Genomic DNA, 21,745 nt, shown 5'->3' on the forward strand with positions numbered 1-21,745 from the left:
CCCAGCAGGATGCCGTTTCTCGGGGCAATGCAAGGGCAAATACAGTAGCAAAGGCTCTAACCAGTACCAGGCCGGCTCCTGCTCCGGTCCTATTCCTTACCACAGCCACGTTGCCAGTGTACTCGCCATCGGAAAGACAGGACCTTATATTAAAGGGTGGAGCCGAGTCTGACCAGGGCTGGATCTTCCTAAATAGTAAGATCGCCTTCCACGGCAGGCTCCTAAAATCATTGCCGAAATCCACCAATCCTTACATATAGGGCCCAAGGCGTTGTACTGCTTTATACAACCTCTCTTTTATTCATCAGGTTTACAACAGACAATTGAGCAGGTACACAAGACATGCATTACTTGCTCTAAGGTCTCGTCTCAGGGAAGCTTAAGGCCACAGTTCCCCACCCACCAAATGCGCGGCAACCTGCTGGCCCAGGATTAGCAAATTAATTTTACTCACATGCCCACTCACAGAAAACTTCGCTACCTCCTAACTTTTGTAAATACCTTTTCAGGTTAAATAAAAGCCTTCCCTACCTCTCGGGAAACAGCAGACACAGTAGCCTCCATTCTTACTCAAGAGATCATCCCTCGTTTTGGCCTACCTGCCACTATCCAGTCAGACAACGGTCCAGCATTCATAGCCCAGGTAGTCCAGCTAGTCGCCAAGTCTCTCAACATATCCTGGAAGCTACACATCCCCTACCACCCTCAGTCATTAGGTAAAGTCGAATGGGCCCATGGCATCCTCAAGGACCATTTGGCTAAACTAACTATCGAGGTAAAACTCTCTTGGCCCACTCTCCTACCTCTTGCTCTAGCTCGAATCCGAGCCACCCCACGGGAACCAACGGGCCTTAGCCCCTTTGAGTTGCTGTACAGTCAGCCCTTCTTGGTTTCTCATAATTTCCCGGTGCAACCACCTCCCCTAGCCTCCTACCTTCCCTATCTATCTCTCCTCCGCCACTTACTCAGGGAGCACGCAGATCGTGCCCTCCCCATTGTTCCAGGGCCTAGAGACTCGCACCCAGCAGCACCCCTGCAGCCAGGTGACAGTGTTCTCCTCCGGGAGCTACAGCCAGGATCTCTGCAGCCCAGGTGGTCAGGACCCTACATCGTTATCCTAACCACCCCCACAGCTGCCAAGCTCCTGGGTCACACCCCGTGGTATCATGTGTCCCGCCTTAAGGCGGCACCTCAAGATGACCAATGGAAATCCGAACCCCTGGGTCCCACTCACCTCAACCTCACCCGCGGCCCCTGCCCGTCAATTCCTAATCCTTCAAATCCTCCTCCTAACAATCCTTCTAATATCTCCCCTTAAGGCCAGTCCCTACTATGCCTGGCGGTTCCATTTGCAGGAATCCTGGAAACAAGGCCCCACTACTAAGACCCAATATATTGCTCAAGTAAATTGCCAGCCCATAAATTGCAAATCCCCCATAAAATTCGAGTTCCCAAAATCCAAGGCCAATACTATTAAAAACTCTCAAAATAACTTTGGCCTCTGCTGTCTGTATAACCAAACCAAGAATTTTTGTCATAAGTGGAGCGCTATCTTTAGTGGATGCCCGTACGCCTCTTGTGTCATGCATAAAACCCCAAAAAGTAAAGTACTTTCCATTAACAACCAAGGCAAGGTGTCCCTTACTATTCGTAACCCCTGGCACAATCGATGGGAAAAGGGAATTGCAGGTAAAATATACACCAGGTTTACAAATAGCCACCCCAATGGTACATGGCAAGTATATCGGACCTATACCCGCGTCGTGCCAGTGGAAGTAAACCGACTCAGCTCATTAGGCAACACCATTTTACAAAATAAGGCCGCTTTAACTAACCAACTTGGATCCTCAAGCAATAACCCCCACCCCCTTGTTAACACTAGTACAGCAAGGCGTTAATATGTTAAGTTTAACTGAAGCCATAAACTTTACTAATTGTTTTTTGTGTGCCTCCCTCAACAAATCCCCCTTAGCCACAGTTCCCCTCTAGACTGAGTTCAACCTGTCACGATCACCTACAGGACCTAACATCACCCTAACAGGGATCCCGCTGTTCAAAGCACACTCCCAGGATCTCTTTCTCTGCTACGGAACAACTAACAGCCCCAGCTGCAACACAACTATAGAAGTAAAATCCACCCACTATGCACCTCCGGGAGAATACTTTTGGTGTAATAGAACCCTAATCAAGGTTATAAATGCCTCCCTTCCCTCCCCTTGCGTACCTGTTACTCTGGTCCCACAGTTGAAGGCATATGGGCAGGCCAAGTTCCTATCCCTCCTTACGCCCCCTCCCCCTGTTCGCCGAAACAAACGAGCTGTTTTCCTCCCAGTAGTAGTTGGCCTCTCTTTAGCATCATCTCTAGTAGCCGCTGGAATAGGAAGCGGAGCAATGGGCTACAGTGTCACTTCAGCTGGCCAACTGGAAGACAAGCTCCGTGTGGCCATTAAAGCATCAGCCACCTCTCTGGCCTCCCTCCAGCGGCAAATCACATCACTGGCCCAGGTAACTCTCCAAAACAGACAGGCCCTTGACCTACTAACAGCGGAAAAAGGAAGTACCTGTATGTTTCTCCAGGAAAAATGCTGCTACTACATCAATGAATCAGGCCTAGTAAAGGAGAACATCAACACTCTCCACTGTCTCCAGGAAAACCTCCAAAAAAAGCAAAATACAGGAGCCTTGTCCCTAAGCTGGTGGCACGCCATGCTTACCTGGCTAACCCCCCATCATCACTCCTATCATTGTAATCTGTTTGCTTTTACTAATGGCCCCTTTTCTTCTCAGGTTCCTACAAGCTCGTATGCGAAAATTTGAACAAGTGGCTCTTAACCAAATGCTGCTTCATCCCTTCGTCTGCGTCTCAGTCGAGGCACCAGCCAACTAACCTGTCCCCCTTATTTCGCCCCTATTCAGCAGAAAGTAGTCAAAAAGAGCAGCGCCCTCTATCTATCATCAAAAGGTTGGAATGTAAGGCCGGTTGCCTCACCGGGAGCACGGATGCACCCCCTCCCCCTTTTTTTCAAAAGCTCCAACAAGCCCGGACGAGCTCAGGCAAGCTCAGACATGCTCAGGCTTTTTCCCTTCTCCCATGCTCGCACAGCCTGACCTTCCCTTAAAAGAGCCCAGTATGCAAACAAGGTGCGGTAACCCTAGCCTCTTAACAACCAATAGCAGTTAAGCCTTAACAACCAATAGCAGCCAAGTCTTAACAACCAATAGCAGCCGAGTAATTCCAACCAACAACAAGCCAAGTCCTAGGTCAAGGCTTGTAACTTACCCAATAGCAGTCTTGCTCTCCCACAACCAATCAAGCTGTTTCACTCCCTATAAAACCCCCTGTCTGAGAGGAGTCCATGTGACTTCCCCGGCCCCTCCTGTCGGACGGCAGAACCTCACCCAGGAGACTGAATAAATTCCTTTGCATTGGATTATTTTCGTGCTGGCCTCAGTTTCTTCATTTTATCCCCGGCGAGAACAGACCGTACACTATACACCATGGATTACTATGTAGCCATAAAAAAATGATGAGTCTGTGTCCTTTGCAGGGACTTGGATGAATCTGGAAACCATCATTCTCAGCAAACTGACACAAGAACAGAAAATCAAGGCCGGGCGCGGTGGCTCACGCCTGTAATCCCAGCACTTTGGGAGGCCGAGGCAGGTGAATCACTTGAGGTCAGGAGTTCGAGACCAGCTTGGCCAACATAGTGAAACCCCATCTCAAAAAAGTAAAAATTAAAAAAAAAAGAACAGAAAATCAAACACCGCATGTTCTCACTCATAAGCAGGTGTTGAACAATGGGACACATGGACACAGGGAGGGGGGCATTACACACTGGGGTGAGTTGGAGGGGGCTAGCGGAGGGACAGCAGGGGGTGGGGAGGGATAACATGGGGAGAAATGCCAAATATAGATGATAGGGGAATGGAAGCAGCAAACTATCTTGCCATGTAAGTACCTATGCAACAACCCTGCATGATCTGCACATGTACCCCAGAACCTAAAGTACAATTAAAAAAGAAAAAAGAAAAACCTGGCAACAAGTAATGTCAAGATTTATGGCCGGGAATGGTGGCTTACACCTGTAATCTCAGAACTTTGGGAAGCCAAGGCAGGCAGACTGCCTGAGCTCAGGAGTTCTTTTTTTTTTTTTTTTTTTTCTTGAGCTCAGGCGTTCTTAATCAGCCTGGGCAACATAGTAAAAACCCCCCAACTCTACTAAAAAAAAAATACAAAAAATTCACTGGGCACGGTGGATCACCTGAGGTCGGGCATTCTTGCCTATAATCCCAGCACTTTGGGAGGCCAATGCAGGCAGATCATGAGGTCAGGAGTTCAAGACCAGCCTGGCCAACATGGCGAAACCCCATCTCTAATAAAAATACAAAAAATTAGCCAGGCGTGGTGGTGGACGCCTGTAATCCCAGCTACTCAGGAAGCTGAGACAGCAGAATTGCTTGAACCCTGGAGGCGAAGGTTGCAGTAAGCCGAGACTGCGCCACTGCACTCCAGCCTGGTCAACAGAGTGAGACTCCATCTCAAAAACATAAATAAATAAATAAATAAACTTTTGAAGGTTATGACAGGAACATACACATTTTCCGATATTGGGGGTATAACAGGGAAGAGGGAGAAGGAAGAATCACTTTAAAATGAAAATTTTCGAGTCAGTGCACCCACTCTTACACCTTCCCAAGGGAGAAAGGAATTGGAAAAGTCACTCCATAGGAAGAGCAAAGTCACATAAGATTTACAGAGGAGGGGAGGTAACTGCTCATACAAAAGTATTCATAAGAGAACCATTAGTTCTGAGGAAAAGGACTCTCTAGGGGCAAACCAAAGTCCAAGAAATCCCAGGTGTCCAAAATAAGTGAGAAAGAATAGAAATTGTCCCACACTCACAAAAAAAGCCTCTGATAAAGTAAGAGCTTCCAACTAATCATGCCAAAATGTAATTCATAAAACTCTGATTGATTTCTTTTTAAAAAATAAATTTTGCTGTGTATATTTGGGGCTTACAACATGATATTATGAGATATATACAGACAGTAAAGTGGTTATAGTGGTTTTTGAGCTAAAGGAAAAACTAAAATAGCTATAAAGGAGATTTTGGGGACAGCTGGGCCCATCTGCATGTTGACTATATGCTGGATGAAGTTTACTTAATCTTGTTTTCCTACGGCTAAAGTTACCTAAGCTCTAACTTTATTAGAGGCTTTTTGTTTCATTTTGTTTTTTGAGGCAAAGTCTTGCTCTGTAGCCCAGGCTGGAGTACAGTAGCGAAATCTCGGCTCACCACAACCTCCACCTCCAGGGTTCAAGCAATTCTCCTGCCTCAGCCTCCTAAGTAGCTGGGACTACAGATGTGTGCCACTATGTCTGGCTAATTTTTCTATTTTTAGTAAAGACAAGGTTTCACTATGTTGGCCAGGCTGGTCTTGAACTCCTGACCTTGTGATCCACCTGCCTTGGCCTCCCAAAGTGCTGGGATTAGATTACACGCAGGAGTCACCACGCCTGGCCTATCAGAGGCTTTTTTTGTGAAGATGAGCGTCTTGTTCTGTCGTCTGTTACCCAGGCTGGATGGAGTGCAGTGGAGCAATCTCAGCTCACTGCAACCTCTGCCTCCTGGGTTCAAGCAAGTCTCCTGCCTCAGCCTCCTGAGTAGCAGAGATGATAGGTGCATGCCACCACACTAATTTTTCATATTTTAGTAGAATGAGGTTTTCAGCTAATGTTTTGTATTTTAGGAGAGATGGGATTTTACCATGTTGGCCAGGGTGGTCTCAAACTCCTGAGCTCAGGCAAACCACCCACCTCGGCCTCCCAAACTGCTAGGATTACAGGCGTGAGCCACTGTGCCCAGCCTTTCTATTATTTTATAATGCTATTTTCCATGACAGTGGTGTCACAGAAGTGTTCTTGTTTTGAGGAGATGCATGCTAAAGTTGCTAAAGTATTTAGGCATTAAGTGTTAACAATGTCTGTAGCTTACTTTCCCACATGACTGGGCAAAAAGGAAGAGAGTATATATACATACATACACATACAAACACACACCCCAAAAGTTATTTTTCCAAGAGTTACATCAGAGCAAATATTCACTGAGTGCCTGCAAAGCCAATCCAACTCCTCTTCCTCTTCTTTGAAGTCAGCTTTATACATTAAGTACCAACTTTTAGAGCACAAAAAGTTTCTAAGACAGCTAGATACTGTGCTCACTACTTTTCTTAGTCTGTTTTGTATTGTCAGAACAGAATACCATAGACCGAGCAGTTTATAAAGAAAAGAATTATGGCCGGACAAGGTGGCTCACGCCTGTAACCCCAGCACTTTGGGAGGCCGAGGTGGACAGATCATAAGGTCAGGAGTTCAAGACCAGCCTGACCAACATGGTGAAATGCCATCTCTACTAAAAACACAAAATTTAGCTGGGCAGGGTGGCACACACCTGCAATCCCAGCTACTCAGAAGGCTGAGGCAGGAGAACCCCTTGAACCCAGGAGGCAGAAGTTGCAGTGAGCCGAGATGGCCGGCCACTGCACTCCAGCCTGGGCGACAGAGCGAGATTCCATCTCAAAAAAGAAAAAAGAAAGAAAATAATTTTATTTCTAATACTTCTGGAGGCTGGGAAGTTCAAGGTTGAGTGGCCATCATCAGGTAAGGGCCTTCGAGATAGCAAACAAGAAGGGGCTGAATTCATGTATATAACAAGTCCATTCTTGAGATAACTAATCCACTCCCAAGATGAGGACATTAATCCATTTGTTGAGGGCAGAGTCCCCATGACCTAACTACCTCTTATTAGGCCCCACTTCCCAAAGCTGTTGGGATTAGCTTCTAACACATGAACTTGGGGGACACATTCTAACCACAGCTCTACTATTCTCACAGAATTTAAGGTCCAGTAGATAAGGGAGAAACAAGTAACAAGTAATTCTGACAAAAATGATAAACACCTTATTACCAACACGGCTGTAAGCACACAAGTCTCTTCGGATTCTTGGAAGGTTTTTCTAACTCCTATTGTGTCTCAGGCCTTGAGGATATGGAGGGAGAAACATACAGTCTTAAACCTCAGAGAACTAATTAATCATCACACAGAAACAAAAATGCTTAACTGTGGCATTCAGATAAATTCCTGAATTCAAACTGTAACAGCAATCTCCTTTAGGATCTTCTGCTTGAAACAGGAAGCCAGTCTTAGGTCACACCTGAACTCTCTGACCTATTAATGATGTGCAAGTTCCAGAGTCCTGTGAGATAAGCACCTTTCTTTCCAAAGCACTGAATAAGACAAACAGGAAAAGTCTATGGTGCTTGCCTGACAGGGCCTTACAAGTTAAATCAAAAGAAGAGGCCGGGCGCAGTGGCTCACACCTATAATCCCAGCACTTTGGGAGGCTGAGGTGGGCGGATCACGAGGTCAGGAGTTCGAGATCACCCTGGCCAATATGGTGAAACTGTCTCCTGCTAAAAAAACAAAAATTAGCTGGGCGTGGTGGTGTGTGCCTGTAGTCCCAGCTACTCAGGAGGCTAAGGCAGGAGAATCGCTTAAACTGAGGAGGCAGAGGTTGCAGTGAGCCAAGACTGCGCCATTGCACTCCAGGCTGGGCAACAGAGTGAGACTCCATCTCAAAAAAAAAAGAAGAACACAAAGAGGGCAGAATTGAGCAGGGGCACAGGTTCATCTAAGCTTAAGTAAGGAAGTTGGGGAGAGCCCTTAACCTAAGAGTAATTGACAAATACATAAGAAAGATGCTTGCATAATGGCTAACAGTTAGAAATGTGTCCAAAGGCCAGGCATGGTGGCTCAAACCTGTAATCCCAGCACTGTGGGAGGCCAAGGTGGGTGGATCACGAGGTCAAGAGTTTGAGACCAGCCTGACCAACATAGTGAAACCCCATCTCTACTACAAATAAAAAAAATTAGCTGGGTGTGGTGACACACACCTGTAATCCCAGTTACTCAGGAGGCTGAGGCAGGAGAATCGCTTGAACCCAGGAGGCAGAGGTTGCAGTGAGCCGAGATTGTGCCACTGCACTCCAGCCTGGGTGACAAGAGGGAAACTCCATCTCAAAAAAAAAAAAAGAACAGTTGCCGGGCATGGTGGCTCACACCTGTAATCCCAGCACTTTGGGAGGCCAAGGCAGGCGGATCATGAGGTCAGGAGCTCGAGACCAGCCTAGCCAATGTGGTGAAACCCTATCTCTACTAAAAGTACAAAAATTAGCTGGGCGTGGTGGCAGGCGCCTGTAATCCCAGCTACTTGGGAGGCTGAGGCAGGAGAATCACTTGAACCCGGGAGGCAGAGGTTGTAGTGAGCCAAGATCGCGCCACTGCACTCCAGCCTGGGTGACAGAGTGAGACTCTATCTCCCAAAAAAAAAAAAAAAAAAAAACAGTCATGGAGTCCTGCCCACTGCCCATTCAGACATAATCTTGCACCTTTCAGACTGTGCAACTTCACCATATCTTCACACATTTAAACATACTTCCTACGATGAGAACAAAGGCTACAGGGCAATGAGTTCCACTTTCAGAACCACATTAACTAATAGGGTACTAAAATCCTATCCCTAACAACCTGTCCCTTCTCAAAAAAAAAAATTTTTTTTTTTTTGAGACAGTCTCGTTCTGTCGCCCAAGCTGGAGTGCAATAGCACGCTCTCAGCTCACTGCAACCTCCGCCTCCCGGGTTCGAACGATTTTCCTGCCTCGCCTCCTGAGTAGCTGGGACTATAGGGGCACACCACCACACCTGGCTAATTTTTGTAATTTTAGTAGAGACAGGGTTTCACCATATTGGTCAGGCTGGTCTTGAACTCCTGACTTCAGGTGATCCACCCACCTCAGCCTCCCAAAGCGTTGGAATTACAGGTGTGAGCCATCATGCCTGGCCTATGCTCAATTTTAAAGTATGGCTAGAACATACCATAAATTCTTTATCATCGCTTCAGCACACCATCTTCCCTTATGCCCTCCCCAAAATCATATCAAAAGTACTCTTCAATATTTGTACACCCATGTATATAGCAACACTTTTCTCAATAGCTAAGATGTCCATCAACAGATGAATGAACAAGCAAAATGTGGTATATCCATATAACAGATTACCATTCAGTCTTAAAAAGAAGGAAATTCTGCAATATGCTAGAACATTGAAGAACTCAAGACATTGTACTAAATGAAATAAGCCAATCACATAAAAGACAAACACTATGATTCCTCTTATATGAGATACTTGGTCAAAGTCATAGAGACAAAAAGTAGAATGGTGGTTACCACGGGCTGGGGAGGGAGGAATGGGGAATTATTGTTTAATGGGTATACAGTTTCAGTTTTATAAGATGAAAAGAGTTAGTGCTGGGTGTGGTGGCTCACGCATTTAATCCCAGCACTTTGGGAGGCTAAAGCGGGTGGATCACGAGGTCAAGAGGTCGAGACCATCGTGGCCAACATAGTGAAATCCCGTCTCTATTAAAATACAAAAAATTAGCTGGTCATGGTGGCATGCGCCTATAGTCCCAGGAGGCTACTTGGGAGGCTGAGGCAGGAGAATCGCTTGAACCCTGGAGGCAGAGGTTGCAGTGAGCCGAGATTGCACCACCGCACTCCAGCCTGGCACCTGGCGACAGAGCGAGACTCTGTCTCAAAAAAAAAAAAAAGAAAAGAGTTACGGGATATCAGCTAAAAAAAAAAAAAAGAAAAGAGTTATGGGAATGGATAATAATAATGGTTGGACAACACTATGAGTGTATTTAAAACCAATGAACTACATATTTAAACATGGTTAAGATGGTAAATTTTATGTGTATTTTATAATTTTAAAAATTAAAAAAATATATATATTCTTCAAACTTTTTATCTCCTCCTTCCCTTCCAAAGCAATAAATCCAAATCCATTAAGTGGGATCAGGCAAAGCAGACATCTACTCTGGGTGGGAGTCACATGGCCCAGAGCACAGCATCAGAGTCCACCTGGAACAAGGAAGGGAGTGACCACACAGGGAGTGGTGGCTAGTCACAGGGTGCTGGAGCCCAAATGGGGTGAGAAGGGCATCCACAAAGAAGGACAGCCTGAGATGGAGTACAAAGCAAGTTAAGAAAGGCATCCCCATAGATAGGCAGGCTGGCACAAGAACATCAGAACCTAAGTAGGGAAAAAATGTCAGCATGAGAGGGCAGCCAGTGCTGGATTTCAGAGCTCAAGAGGGATGAGGAAAGCATCCATGTAGAAGTACAGCCCAACACAGGGTGTCTGAGACCAAGCAGGGTACAGAGGGTACCCACAGGGGAAGGTAGCCTGGCACAGGGCACGAGAGCCCAAGCAAGGAAATTCTCACAAAGGGCAGCCAAGCATGGGGTATGGAAGCCTGGGTATGGAGAGAAGAGTGTCTGAGTAGGAAGGCACCCAGTCTAAAAAGGCAGCCCAACACAAGGTTCAGAGCTCAAAAAATATGGAGAGACCTGGAAAATGGAGCCAGAGCCCAAGTCAGAGAAGAAAGGTGTTCATGGAGGCTTGACAGAGGATGTCAAAGCCAGAGCAGGGTAGGGAAGATGCCTACTCAGCAGGGAGGATCAGTGTGGGATGCTGGAGCCCATGCAGTGAAAAGAGCCCTCAGCAGGTAGAAGGCAGCCTCAGAAAGCCAGAGAGGATGGAGGAACACACCCACATGGAAGGGTGGCCTGACATGGGAGTTCAGAGCCCAGGTGTGGTGAGAAAGGCTTTTGCATAGACACATCCTCGTGCTGCTATCAGAGAACAGTGGGGCGAGGACAGCATTCAGAGGAAAGGAGTGGCAATGAGAAGTTAGTTGCATACAGAGAGATAAATTAAGTAAATATAGATGTTAAATTCTGTGGGAGCCAGCACCAGGTACACTGGCTGTAATGCTATAATCAATCTCAGTATTTTGGAAAGCTAAGACAGGAGATTCGCTTGTGGCCAAGAGTTTGAGATCAACCCGGGCAACACAGTGAGACCTCGTCTCTACAAAAGAAAGAATAAAGGAAAGATAGTGGGAGCCAGATTTCTAACTATTAGAATAAATCCTGTAGTGTTGCACTGAAAATAGATGTTGCGTGTAAATATATATGTGTACACACACACACACACACACACACACACACACACACAGACTACAGGGTTTGTTGTAAGCTGTGATATCCCAGTAGCAATGAATCTACTGGGCATCCAAATCTTGATTTTTATACATCATTCTTTGCCAAAAGGAACCAGGGCTGCTTGGTGAAATGGTTAATTCCAGGCTGGGTCAGGAAAAGCACAAAAAGCCTAGTAATCAAAGAATGATGAAGACATATGAAAGATACAAGAGATAGCTTGAAAGGTAACCCACTGGCCAAACTTGGGACAATCTGAGCATAAAAATAAACATAAAATTACAACTCACTGAATAAAATAGGAAACCCTAAGTCCATACTGGCAAATAAATGATCTAAAACTTTTATAAGGACAGGATATTTACAGTTTCAAAGCACCTCCACCTAAAATACTTATTCATTACAAAGGGGAGAAATAGTAACTTCATGACATCTCTTTTTTTGTCACCCAGGCTGGAGTACAACAGCATGATCTCCGCTCACTGCAACCTCTGCCTCCCGGGTTCAAGCAATTCTCCTGCCTCAGCCTCCCGAGTAGCTGGGACCACAGGCACGCACCACCACACCCAGTTAATTTTTGTATTTTTAGTAGAGACAGGGTTTCATCATGTTAACCAAGCTGGTCTCCAGCTCCTGATTTGAAGTGATTCGCCCACTTCAGTGCTGGGATTACAGGCATGAAACACCGCACCCCAGCGGACACCTCTTTAATTAACTGATCTAGTAAATAGAGTACTATTAAAGACGCCGCTTTAATTAGCTGATCTAGTAAATATCATTAGTAAAGGGATAAATCAAAAGTATCTATCACTTTACAGGTTGCAAAGAGAAGAATGTAGCATTACTTCTGTGCTATTTTTTTTTCTTTTTTCTGTTGCCCAGGTTGGAGTGCAGTGGCGTGATCTTGGCTCACTGCAACCTCTGCCTTCTGGGTTCAAGCGATTCTTCTGCCTCAGCCTCCCAAGCAGCTGGGATTACAAGCATGCACCATAACACCAGGCTAACGTCTTTTGTATTTTTAGTAGAGACAGGGTTTCACCATGTTGGCCGGGATGGTATCGAACTCCTGACCTCAGGTGATACACGAACCTTGGCCTCCCGAAGTGCTGGGATTACAGGGTGAGCCACTGCACCCAGTTGACTTCTATGGTATCCTTGCCGACGTTACATAAACTGAATCAAATATGAAGACACATCAGACAAATCCAAATTAAGACATATTCTACAAAATAACTGGCCTGTAATCTTCAAGAGTCAAGATCATAAAATCAAGGAAAGAGTGAGAAGCCATTCCAGACTGAAGGAGACTAAAGAGGCACTACACGACAACCAAATGTCATGGGAGATTTCTGCACTCCAGCCTGGGCACACAGCAAGACTCCAAGTCTCAAATGTATCAAAATAAGGAAATGAACATTGACACATTATTACTATGTAATCAACAGACCCCATTCAAATTTTACTAACTGTCCCAAAAAGGTCTTTTTCAGGGCCTGTCACTTAGCTCACTGCATAGCTTACTGTAACCTCAAATGGGGCCTGATACATAGTAACGATGTATCCAGAGAGGCCCTGAGAAAGACCTTTTTGGGATAATTAGTAAAATCTGAATGGGGTCTGCTGATTACACAGTAACAATGTATCAATATCCATTTCCTGATTTTGATAGTTTATATTGTGGTTCAGTGGGAGGATATTTGTAAAAAATCACATTAAAGTATTACAGGGTAACAGACCATCATATTAACAACTTATTCTTAAAGAGTTCAAGAAAAAGTCTTCATAATTATATTTGAAATCTTTGTTAATCTGAGATGGTTTCAAAATGAAAAAGTTCTTGAAAAATTACTCTTCAAAAAACAGAAAATAGATGAACTTTGAAAACATCATGATAGGCCGGGCGTGGTGGCTCACCCGTGTAATCCAAGCACTTTGGAAGCCAAGGTGGGCAGATCACCTGAGGTCAGGAGTTCAAGACCAGCCTGACCAACATGGTGAAACCTCCTCTTTATAAAAAAGAAAACATCACCATAAGTGAAATAAGCCAGACACAAAATAACAAATACTATATGATCCTATTTATATGAGTTTCCTAGAAGAGGCAAATTCATAGAGAGAGTAGAGGTTACCAGGGGTCAGGGAGAAAAGGAGGAGTTACTGTTTACTGGATACAGTTTCTGGTTGGGGTGATGAAAAATTTCTGAATATGGACAGTGGTGATGGTTACACAACACTGTGAATGTACTTTAATGCCACTGAATCGTAAAACTAAAAATGGTTTAAATGGTAATTTTTTTTTTTTTTTTTTGAGACAGTCTTGTTCTGTCGCCCAGGTTGGAGTGCAGTAGCACAATCTTGGCTCACTGCAACCTCCGCCTCTGGGGTTTAAGCGATTCTCAGGCCTCAGCCTCCCAAGCAGCTGAAATTGCAGGCATGCACCACCACTCCCAGCTAATTTTTGTATTATTTTTGTAGAGATGGGGTTTCGCCATGTCAGCCAGGCTGGTCTTAAACTCTTGGCATAAACTGACCCTCCCACCTTGGCCTCCCAAAGTAGGGGGGGCTAGGCTTAAGTGGCTCACGCCTGTAATCCCAGCACTTTGGGAGGCTGAGGTGGGCGGCTCACGAGCTCAGGAGCTTGAGACCATCCTGGTCAACACGGTGAAACCCCATCTCTACCAAAATAATACAAAAATTAGCTGGGCATGGTGGCACCTGGCTGTAATCCCAGCTACTCGGGAGGCTGAGGCAGAATTGCTTGAACCAGAAAGTCTGAGGTTGCAGTGAGCTGAGATCGTGCCACAACACTCCAGTCTAGCAACAGAGAGCGAGACTGTCTTTAAAAAAAAAAAAAAAAAAAAGGCTGGGTGCAGTGGCTTATGCCTGTAATCCCAGGACTTTTGGAGGCTGAGATGGGTGGCTCACCTGAGGTTGGGAGTTCGAGACCAGCCTGACCAACATGGAAAAACCCCCATCTCTACTTAAAATACAAAAATTAGCTCGGTGTGGTGCCATGAGCCTGTAATCCCACTACTCGGGAGGCTGAGGCAGGAGAATCACTTGAACCCAGGAGGCAGAGGTTGCAGTGCGCTGAGATTGCACCACTACACTCCAGCCTGGGCAACAAGAGCAAAACTGTCTCAAAAAACAAAAAAGAAAGAAATGATTAAATAAATTATATAGAATTATTTTTTTTTTTTTGCCCCCAGTCTATTATTTTATAAACCATTTAAGGCCGGGCGCGGTGGCTCAAGCCTGTAATCCCAGCACTTTGGGAGGCCAAGGCGGGTGGATCACGAGGTCAAGAGATCGAGACCATCCTGGTCAACATGGTGAAACCCCGTCTCTACTAATACAAAAAAAAAAAAATTAGCTGGGCGTGGTGGCGCGTGCCTGTAATCCCAGCTACTCAGGAGGCTGAGGCAGGAGAATTGCCTGAACCCAGGAGGCGGAGGTTGTGGTGAGCCGAGATCGCGCCATTGAACTCCAGCTTGGGTAACAAGAGTGAAACTCCGTCTCAAAAAAAAAAAAAACCATTTAATAAATAAGTAGTTTCTTGGGGATGATATATTACTTACACGTTTTCTATGTAGTAAGCATGTATGTATATGTGAGTGTATCCAACTACTTTGTTGGAGTGATTCCTATGGTGTGGAACTGATGGGGCCAAGTTTATGCAAAAATATCCGTTTTTGAGTAAACTCCTCATGACAAGAGTTAAGTTTCCCCAGTATTTCTTCATTTCCTAAAGCTGTACAAACATTAGCTAACAATATTTGTAAGCAATGATAATGTAATTTATAATGAAATTGCTTTCTCAACTATTAGTATTAACTATAACATCTTCATATACCCTTATAACTCATTTGTGCTATTCCATTTTCCTGTTACTTTTATTTCCACTTCTCATGTAATGTTAGTCTCTTTGTACTGATTTCTGAAGAGTTCATTTATGATTAAAGATTTTAACATTTTGTCAAGAATTGCAAAAAAGGTGGGCAGAGAGGATACCAAAAAAAAAAAAATTGCAAAAAAAATTTTTTTCTTTTTTTTTTTTTAGCTGTCAAAATTTTTTTTTTGGCTGGGCACAATGGCTCACGTCTATAGTCCTAGCACTTTGGGAGGCTGAGGCAGGTGGACTGCCTGAGCTCGGGAGTTCAAGACTAGCCTGGACAATACGGCAAAACCCCATTTCTAATAAAAATATACAAAAAATCGGCCAGGTGCGGTGGCTCACGCCTGTAATCCCAGCACTTTGGGAGGCCGAAGCGGGTGGATCACGAGGTCAAGAAATCGAGACCATCCTGGTCAACATGGTGAAACCCCGTCTCTACTAAAAATACAAAAAAATTAGCTGGGCATGGTGGCGCGTGCCTGTAATCCCAGCTACTCGGGAGGCTGAGGCAGGAGAATTGCCTGAACCCAGGAGGCGGAGGTTGCGGTGAGCCGAGATCACGCCATTGCACTCCAGCCTGGGTAACAAGAGCGAAACTCCGTCTCAATAAAAAAAAAATATATATATATATATATATATATACAAAAAATCAGCCAGGCGTGGTGGCACGCATCTGTAGTCCCAGCTATTCGGGAGGTTGAAGCATGAGAATCGCTTGAATCTGGGAGGTGGAGGTTGCAGTGAGCCAAAAACATGCCACTGCACTCCATCTGCTGGGCAACAGAGTGAGACTCTGTCTCAAAATAAAAAAATTGTTCTAACTTTTAAATTTACCAAGCACATTTAAAATGTTACATAAACATATTTTCATTAACGATATAGGATTAAGGCCAGGCACAGTGGCTCGTCCCTGTAATCCCAGCACTTTGGGAGGCTGAAGCAAGCATATCATTTGAGGTCAGGAGTTCTAGACCAGCCTGGCCAACATGGTGAAACCCCATCTCTACTAAAACTACAAAAATTAGGCTGGGCTCATGCCGGTAATCCCAGCACTTTGGTACGCCGAGGTGGAAGAATCACGAGGTCAGGAATTCGAGACCAGCCTGGTCAACATGGTGAAACCCCATCTCTACTAAAAATACAAAAAATTAGCCGAGTGTGGCAATGGGCAACTGTAATCCCAGCTACTTGGGAGACTGAGGTAGGAGAATCTCTTGTACCCAGGAGGTGGAGGTTGCAATGAGCCGAGATCATGATATTGTACTCTTGCCTGGGCAACAAGAGTGAATCTCCATCTAAAAAAAAAAAAAAAAATTCGTCAGGCATGGTGGCACACACCTGTAATTCCAGCTACTCAGGAGGCTGAAGCAGGAGAATTGTGTGAACCTGGGAGACAGAGGTTGCAGTGAGCTGAGATTGTGCCACCATACTCCAGCCTGGGTAACAGAGTGAGGCGCCATCTCAAAAAAAAAAAAAAAGCATTGGCTAACGCCCTTTTCAGCCTTAGCCCACCTGTACCCAGGTGAATAATAAAAATATTAAAAAAAAAAAAAAATTTAAAACAGCATTGAAGCTAGACATGGTGCCAAATGCCTGTAATCCTAGCACTTTGGCCCAAGGTGGGCAGATAATTTAAGCCCAGGAGTTCAAGAGTGCAGTAAGCCATGATCACACCGCTGTACTTCAGCCTGGGTGACGTGAGACCCTGTCTCAAAAAAATAAAATAAAATAAAATTGCATTAAGCTGAGCCAGGCATAGTGCCATATGCCTGGAGTCCCAGCTACTCCAAAGGCTGAGCAGGTCAGGGAGATCACTTAAGCCCATGAGGTCTAAGCCAGCTTGGGCAACATAATGAGGCCACATCTTGTTTTTCTTTTTTTAAAGAAAAAAGAAAGCGAGGCGCAGTGGCTCATGCTTGTAATCCCAGCACTTTGGGAGGGCAAGGTTGGCGGACCACAAGATCAGGAGATAGAGACCATCCTGGTCAACATGGTGAAACCCTGTCTCTACTAAAATACAAAAAATTAGCTGCCCTGGTGGTGCACGCCTGTAGTCCCAGCTACTTAGGAGGATGAGGCAGGAGAATCACTTGAACCCGGGAGGCGGAGGTTGCAACGCACCGCTATTGCGACATTGCACTCCAGCCTGGCAACAGAGGGAGGCTCCGTCTCAAAAAAAATAAATAAATAAAAAGAAGCAGCAGAAGCATTAAGTATATGATGCTCCATGTTTTTAAGCAAAACAGTTTGAGTGTAAACACTAGTGGCTATTTCTCTTAGGTGGGATTATACATGATTATTCTTGTTTTCTGTATATTTATAACAAATATGACTTACCTTTATAGTCAGGAAAAGTTTAAAGTTATAAAATTAAAATCAAAAAGTATATTCACTTATCTAAAATCTTGTGATCTTTGTTTTGTTGTTGTTGGGTTTTTGGCATTATTTTATTACAGTGAAACAGAAAAATTTTAACAAGTAGTCTAAATCAAGAATCCTAAATTGATCAGAGCTAGCCACTCTTTCACATCTGAAATTAAATCCTCGTATATTTTGGTTGCTAAAAGATGATGGAGAATATGTGACCCTCTCACTTTCCTTAACTTGCTGCCTCACCAGCTCTGCTCAGTAAAACCACCCACGTTTAAAGACAATTTACATACAGGTTTCATATCCCTAACCCAAAAATCCAAAATCCAAAATGCTTCAAAATCTGAAACTTTTTGAGAGTCAATTGATGCTCAAATAAAATGCTCATTGACATTGTGAATTTTCTAATTTGGGATGCTTCAACCAGTAAGTAAGTAGAATGTATATATTCCAAAATTCCAAAAAAAATCAAAATCCAAAAAACTTCTGGTCCCAAGCATTTTGGATAAGGAATACTCAATACTGTACTGTACAGATTCCATCACTTTACTCCACCATTTTTCTCAATCCTAACTATGATATAAATTAAGAATGTATTCTGATGTAGGTACACCTGCAGCTATACAAATCTCCCCCATTACAGAGGCCCTAGTAACATCAATCAGCTTACCTCAAATGGGTTCAAATTGAAGTAAGAGGAACCAGGACGGGTCAGTCTTTCAATCTGATTTTTGGATGTTAGAACCGAGTCTCTCTTCTCTATTTGTTTCACCTAAAATTATGAGGATTAAAAACTTCATTAATAGATTTCAGTAATAAACTGAATTGTTTATCTTAACACAATATTTACTGACATGTTCAACAAACATTTATTTGTATGTTTAGCATGTGCAAGACATTTTGCTAAATGCTTTGAGAAATAATTAAAACTACCATTTGTTGAATTTTAACATAAAAACCTTACACGTATTTATTAATCTCAACAACCCTATGTGGTAAATACTGCCATTATACCCATTTCACAGACAAGAATACTGAGGCTTAGAGAAGGTAACTTATTCCCAATTAACCAACTTGTAAGCCAGAATTTTAACTCCAACAGTTTGACCCCACAGCAGGCATCAAAAGGATTCAAAGATAAATAAGTCACAGCCTTTAAAGAACTTCCATTCTAATGATGGAAGATGTACTTGTATGTGGTTACACTTCATTTACAACTTTCAACTTTAAGAAAAAAAAAATAAGAGATTTATCTGTGGGGAAAAAAATAAAGAAAAAAATTAAAGAGCAAAAAAAGGAAAACTACAATCACAGTAAGACATAAACTACAAGCAACATTTAAAACTGTGATAGGAGGGAACAAATAACTCCACCACCTAACTCTAATACAGTTAGAAAAATCCCAGACTGGGCCAGGCGCAATGACTGTCACCCATAATCCCAGTGTTTTGGGAGACTGAGGTAGGTGGATTGCTTGAGCTCAGGAGTTGGAGACAACCCTGGGCAACATGGCGAAACCCCACCTCTATTTTTAATTTAAAAACAAGGAAAGAAAGAAAAAAGAAAAATCCCTGACCTGAAGACAATGCCAGGGAGAACAAGCACCAGGCAGTCCCCAGAAAACATTCTTGGTGTCACTGTCAGAGTTGGAATGCTAGTTGGAATGAATCTCTGGTATGCTATATACCATCTTTATTCCTATGGCCAAAACAAGGTTGGAAAGAATTTCATTAACATAAAAAGTCATTCCTTCTAGGCATCTTCCCTCTTCACTCGTTTCCTTCATACTCTCTATCCTCTTTCTTAGATTTACTTATCACTACCTGACACCATATAGGATATCTGTTTGTTAGGGTTTAACCTGCTCTACAGAATGCAAGCTCTATGAAAACAGGATTTTTCTCTCTTGTTCTCTACCGTATCCCCAACACCTAAATAGCAAGCTAGTATACTTCAGATGTTCAATAAACATCAGCTAAATGAATGAGGCCAATGTGGTAGCTTATGCCTGTAATCCCAGCACTTTGGGAGTCTGAGGCAGGAGGATCATTTAAGCTCAGGAGTTCAAGACCAACATAAGCAACATGGCAAGACCCTATCTCTATTTTTCTAAAAAATGACTGAAGCATCCTTCCTTAGATACTTTTTCCCATACAATTCAAACAAACAAAGGTTAGTATTTGGGTTTTTTGTTTGGTTTTTTTGAGATGGGGTCTTGCTCTGTCACCCAAGCTGGCGTGCAGTGGCAGCCTGGGTCACAGAGCTGGGTGATCATGGCTCACTGTAACCTCCACCTCCTGGGCTCAAAGGATCCTCCCGCCTCAGCCTACTGAGCAGCTGAGACTACAGGCAGCACCTACCAGGTGTCTAAACCTAAATGTAATACTTTGGAGAAACTACTATGTAACAAGCACTGTTACAAATGCAAGAAATAAAAGATGAATGTGATATGGTCCTTACCCCTGAATAGCTCACAGCCTGCTGGGGGGCAAGCCTATTCCTCAAACCCACGCCAACCTACAGAGGTCCCATCTCTGTCTTGTTTAACCCTGAGAAAGACGCTTCCGCTTTATTTTATTTTTATGAAATGCTTTCTTATACATTAACTCCTTTAGTACTCATGAAAACGCTTATTTTAAAATTAACTCTCTGGTCAAGCACGGTGGCTAACACTTGTAAATCCAACACTTTGGGAGGTCAAGGCGGGAGAAATTCTTGAGCCCAAGAGTTCAAGACCAGCCTGGGCAACACAGCAAGACCCTGTTGCTACAAAAAAAAAAAAAAAAAAATCAGCCTCGCATGGTGGCACAGACTTGTAGTCCCAGCTACTGGGGAGGCTGAAGTGGGAGAATCACTTGAGCCCAGGAGGCAGAGGTTGTGCATTGCAGCCTGGGCAAGAGTGAGACCCTGGCTCAAAATAAATAAAATAAAATAAAATTAACTCTCTCGCTTTTACAGATGTGGAACATGAATATCTGCAAAATTAATGTCTTGTAAGAATTCAATCTCAGTTCAGTCAGGTTAACTGCCTTCCAAGAATTTTTTTTCTAGCCTTTTTCTTTCTTTTTAAAGAGACACGGTCTCACCCTACCGCCAAGAATGGAATGCAGTGGTCCGATCATAGCTCGACGCGGCCTCAAACTTCTGGATTCCTCCCACGTGGGTTTCCCAAAGTGCTGGGAATACAGACGTGAGCCACTGTGCCCAGCCCCTTGCAAGAATTTAATCTGAGATTCTGATTCCAAATGCCATGCTTTTATTTCATTTATTCATTCATTCACTCAACAAATATTTACCGAGCATCCACGACACACTAGGCGCTGGATATGCGATAGTAAAGGAGGCTCAGACCAAGCCCACTGCTGTCCTAACATACCACCAGGCTGTAACCTACTGTAAGGCCCCAAACTATTTCACCTCCCTAAACCTCAGGTTCGTCACCTGTAAAATGGGGGTAATATGCCTAACTGGCATGATACACACTGCCTGGCGTTCGTGAATGGCATAAATAACCACGAAAACAACTCCTTATAGAGGACTAAGAAACGTCTTGGGGGCCAAGAAGGCTAAGTCACTCTCAGGAAGGGCCCAGCCTCTGACAGTCCCCGACTCCGCGGACTTGGGGCAGTCTGCCCGCGCGCCCGCACTACGTTGGACACACTCGCCTCCTCCATCGATAGGTCGAACACCAGCCCCTCTTTCGTTGCCGCTGGCATCTCCCAGCAGCTATCAGCGGGAGACGCTCACACACCCCTAGACCCCCTCCACCCCGAAGATTGGACTGGAGGAATAGCCCAACGGTCCAGGCCAGGCGGCCACTGCCTTTGTCCACTGGGAAAGTAGGCCCGAGAGAGGTCACCCCGGTGCCACCACTCCTCACTCTGTGTTCACCTCACTGTAGAAGGTCATAAATGCTTCCTCTGTGCTGCCTCCGCCGCCCGAAGTCCCGCTCTCTCCTGAAGCCGCCATTTCCCAGGCCAGTCACCACGTGACCCTTCTGCGCAGGCGCCGCCTCACGTGATTCTTACAGGTCCGCCCCTCTAGCCCCGCCTCCCGCCTGAGAGGCTCTTAAAGAGCTCTCAGCCCAGCCAGGCACTTTAAACTTAGGTGGGCTTTTTTAAATTTAAACGAATTGCCCATAACATATAATTAGCCAGTTTTAAAATTTATTTATTTATTTATTTATTTATTTTGAGACGGAATCTTGCTCTGTCGCCCAGGCTGGAGTGCAGTGGCACGATCTCAGCTCACTGCAGCCTCCACCTCCCGGGTTCCAGGGATTCTCCTGCCTCAGCCTCCCGAGTAGCTGGGGTTACAGGCTCAGGCCACTACTCCCGGCTAATTTTTGTATT

At 44.5% G+C, this 21,745-nt stretch overlaps 1 protein-coding gene across 1 annotated transcript in view; it reads right to left on the reverse strand.

Annotated features, from left to right (window-relative positions):
• The window catches only part of DNAJC8 (DnaJ heat shock protein family (Hsp40) member C8), a 41,365-nt gene extending 19,969 nt beyond the window's left edge, over positions 1-21,396 (reverse strand). Inside the window, exons 1-2 of the mRNA XM_064363556.1 lie at positions 21,285-21,396; positions 18,064-18,165 (exon numbers count right to left, since the gene is read on the reverse strand). Of these exons, the coding sequence (XP_064219626.1) occupies positions 18,064-18,165; positions 21,285-21,362 (180 nt within the window). The 5' untranslated portion in view covers positions 21,363-21,396. The remainder of the gene's footprint in view (positions 1-18,063; positions 18,166-21,284) is intronic.
• Positions 21,397-21,745: the final 349 nt, after the last annotated feature.

This window comes from Aotus nancymaae, unplaced genomic scaffold (assembly GCF_030222135.1).
Source record: "Aotus nancymaae isolate 86718 unplaced genomic scaffold, 86718_ANA_hifiasm-v0.15.2.pri h1tg000053l, whole genome shotgun sequence".
In the NCBI taxonomy this organism is placed as follows: Eukaryota; Metazoa; Chordata; class Mammalia; order Primates; family Aotidae; genus Aotus; species Aotus nancymaae.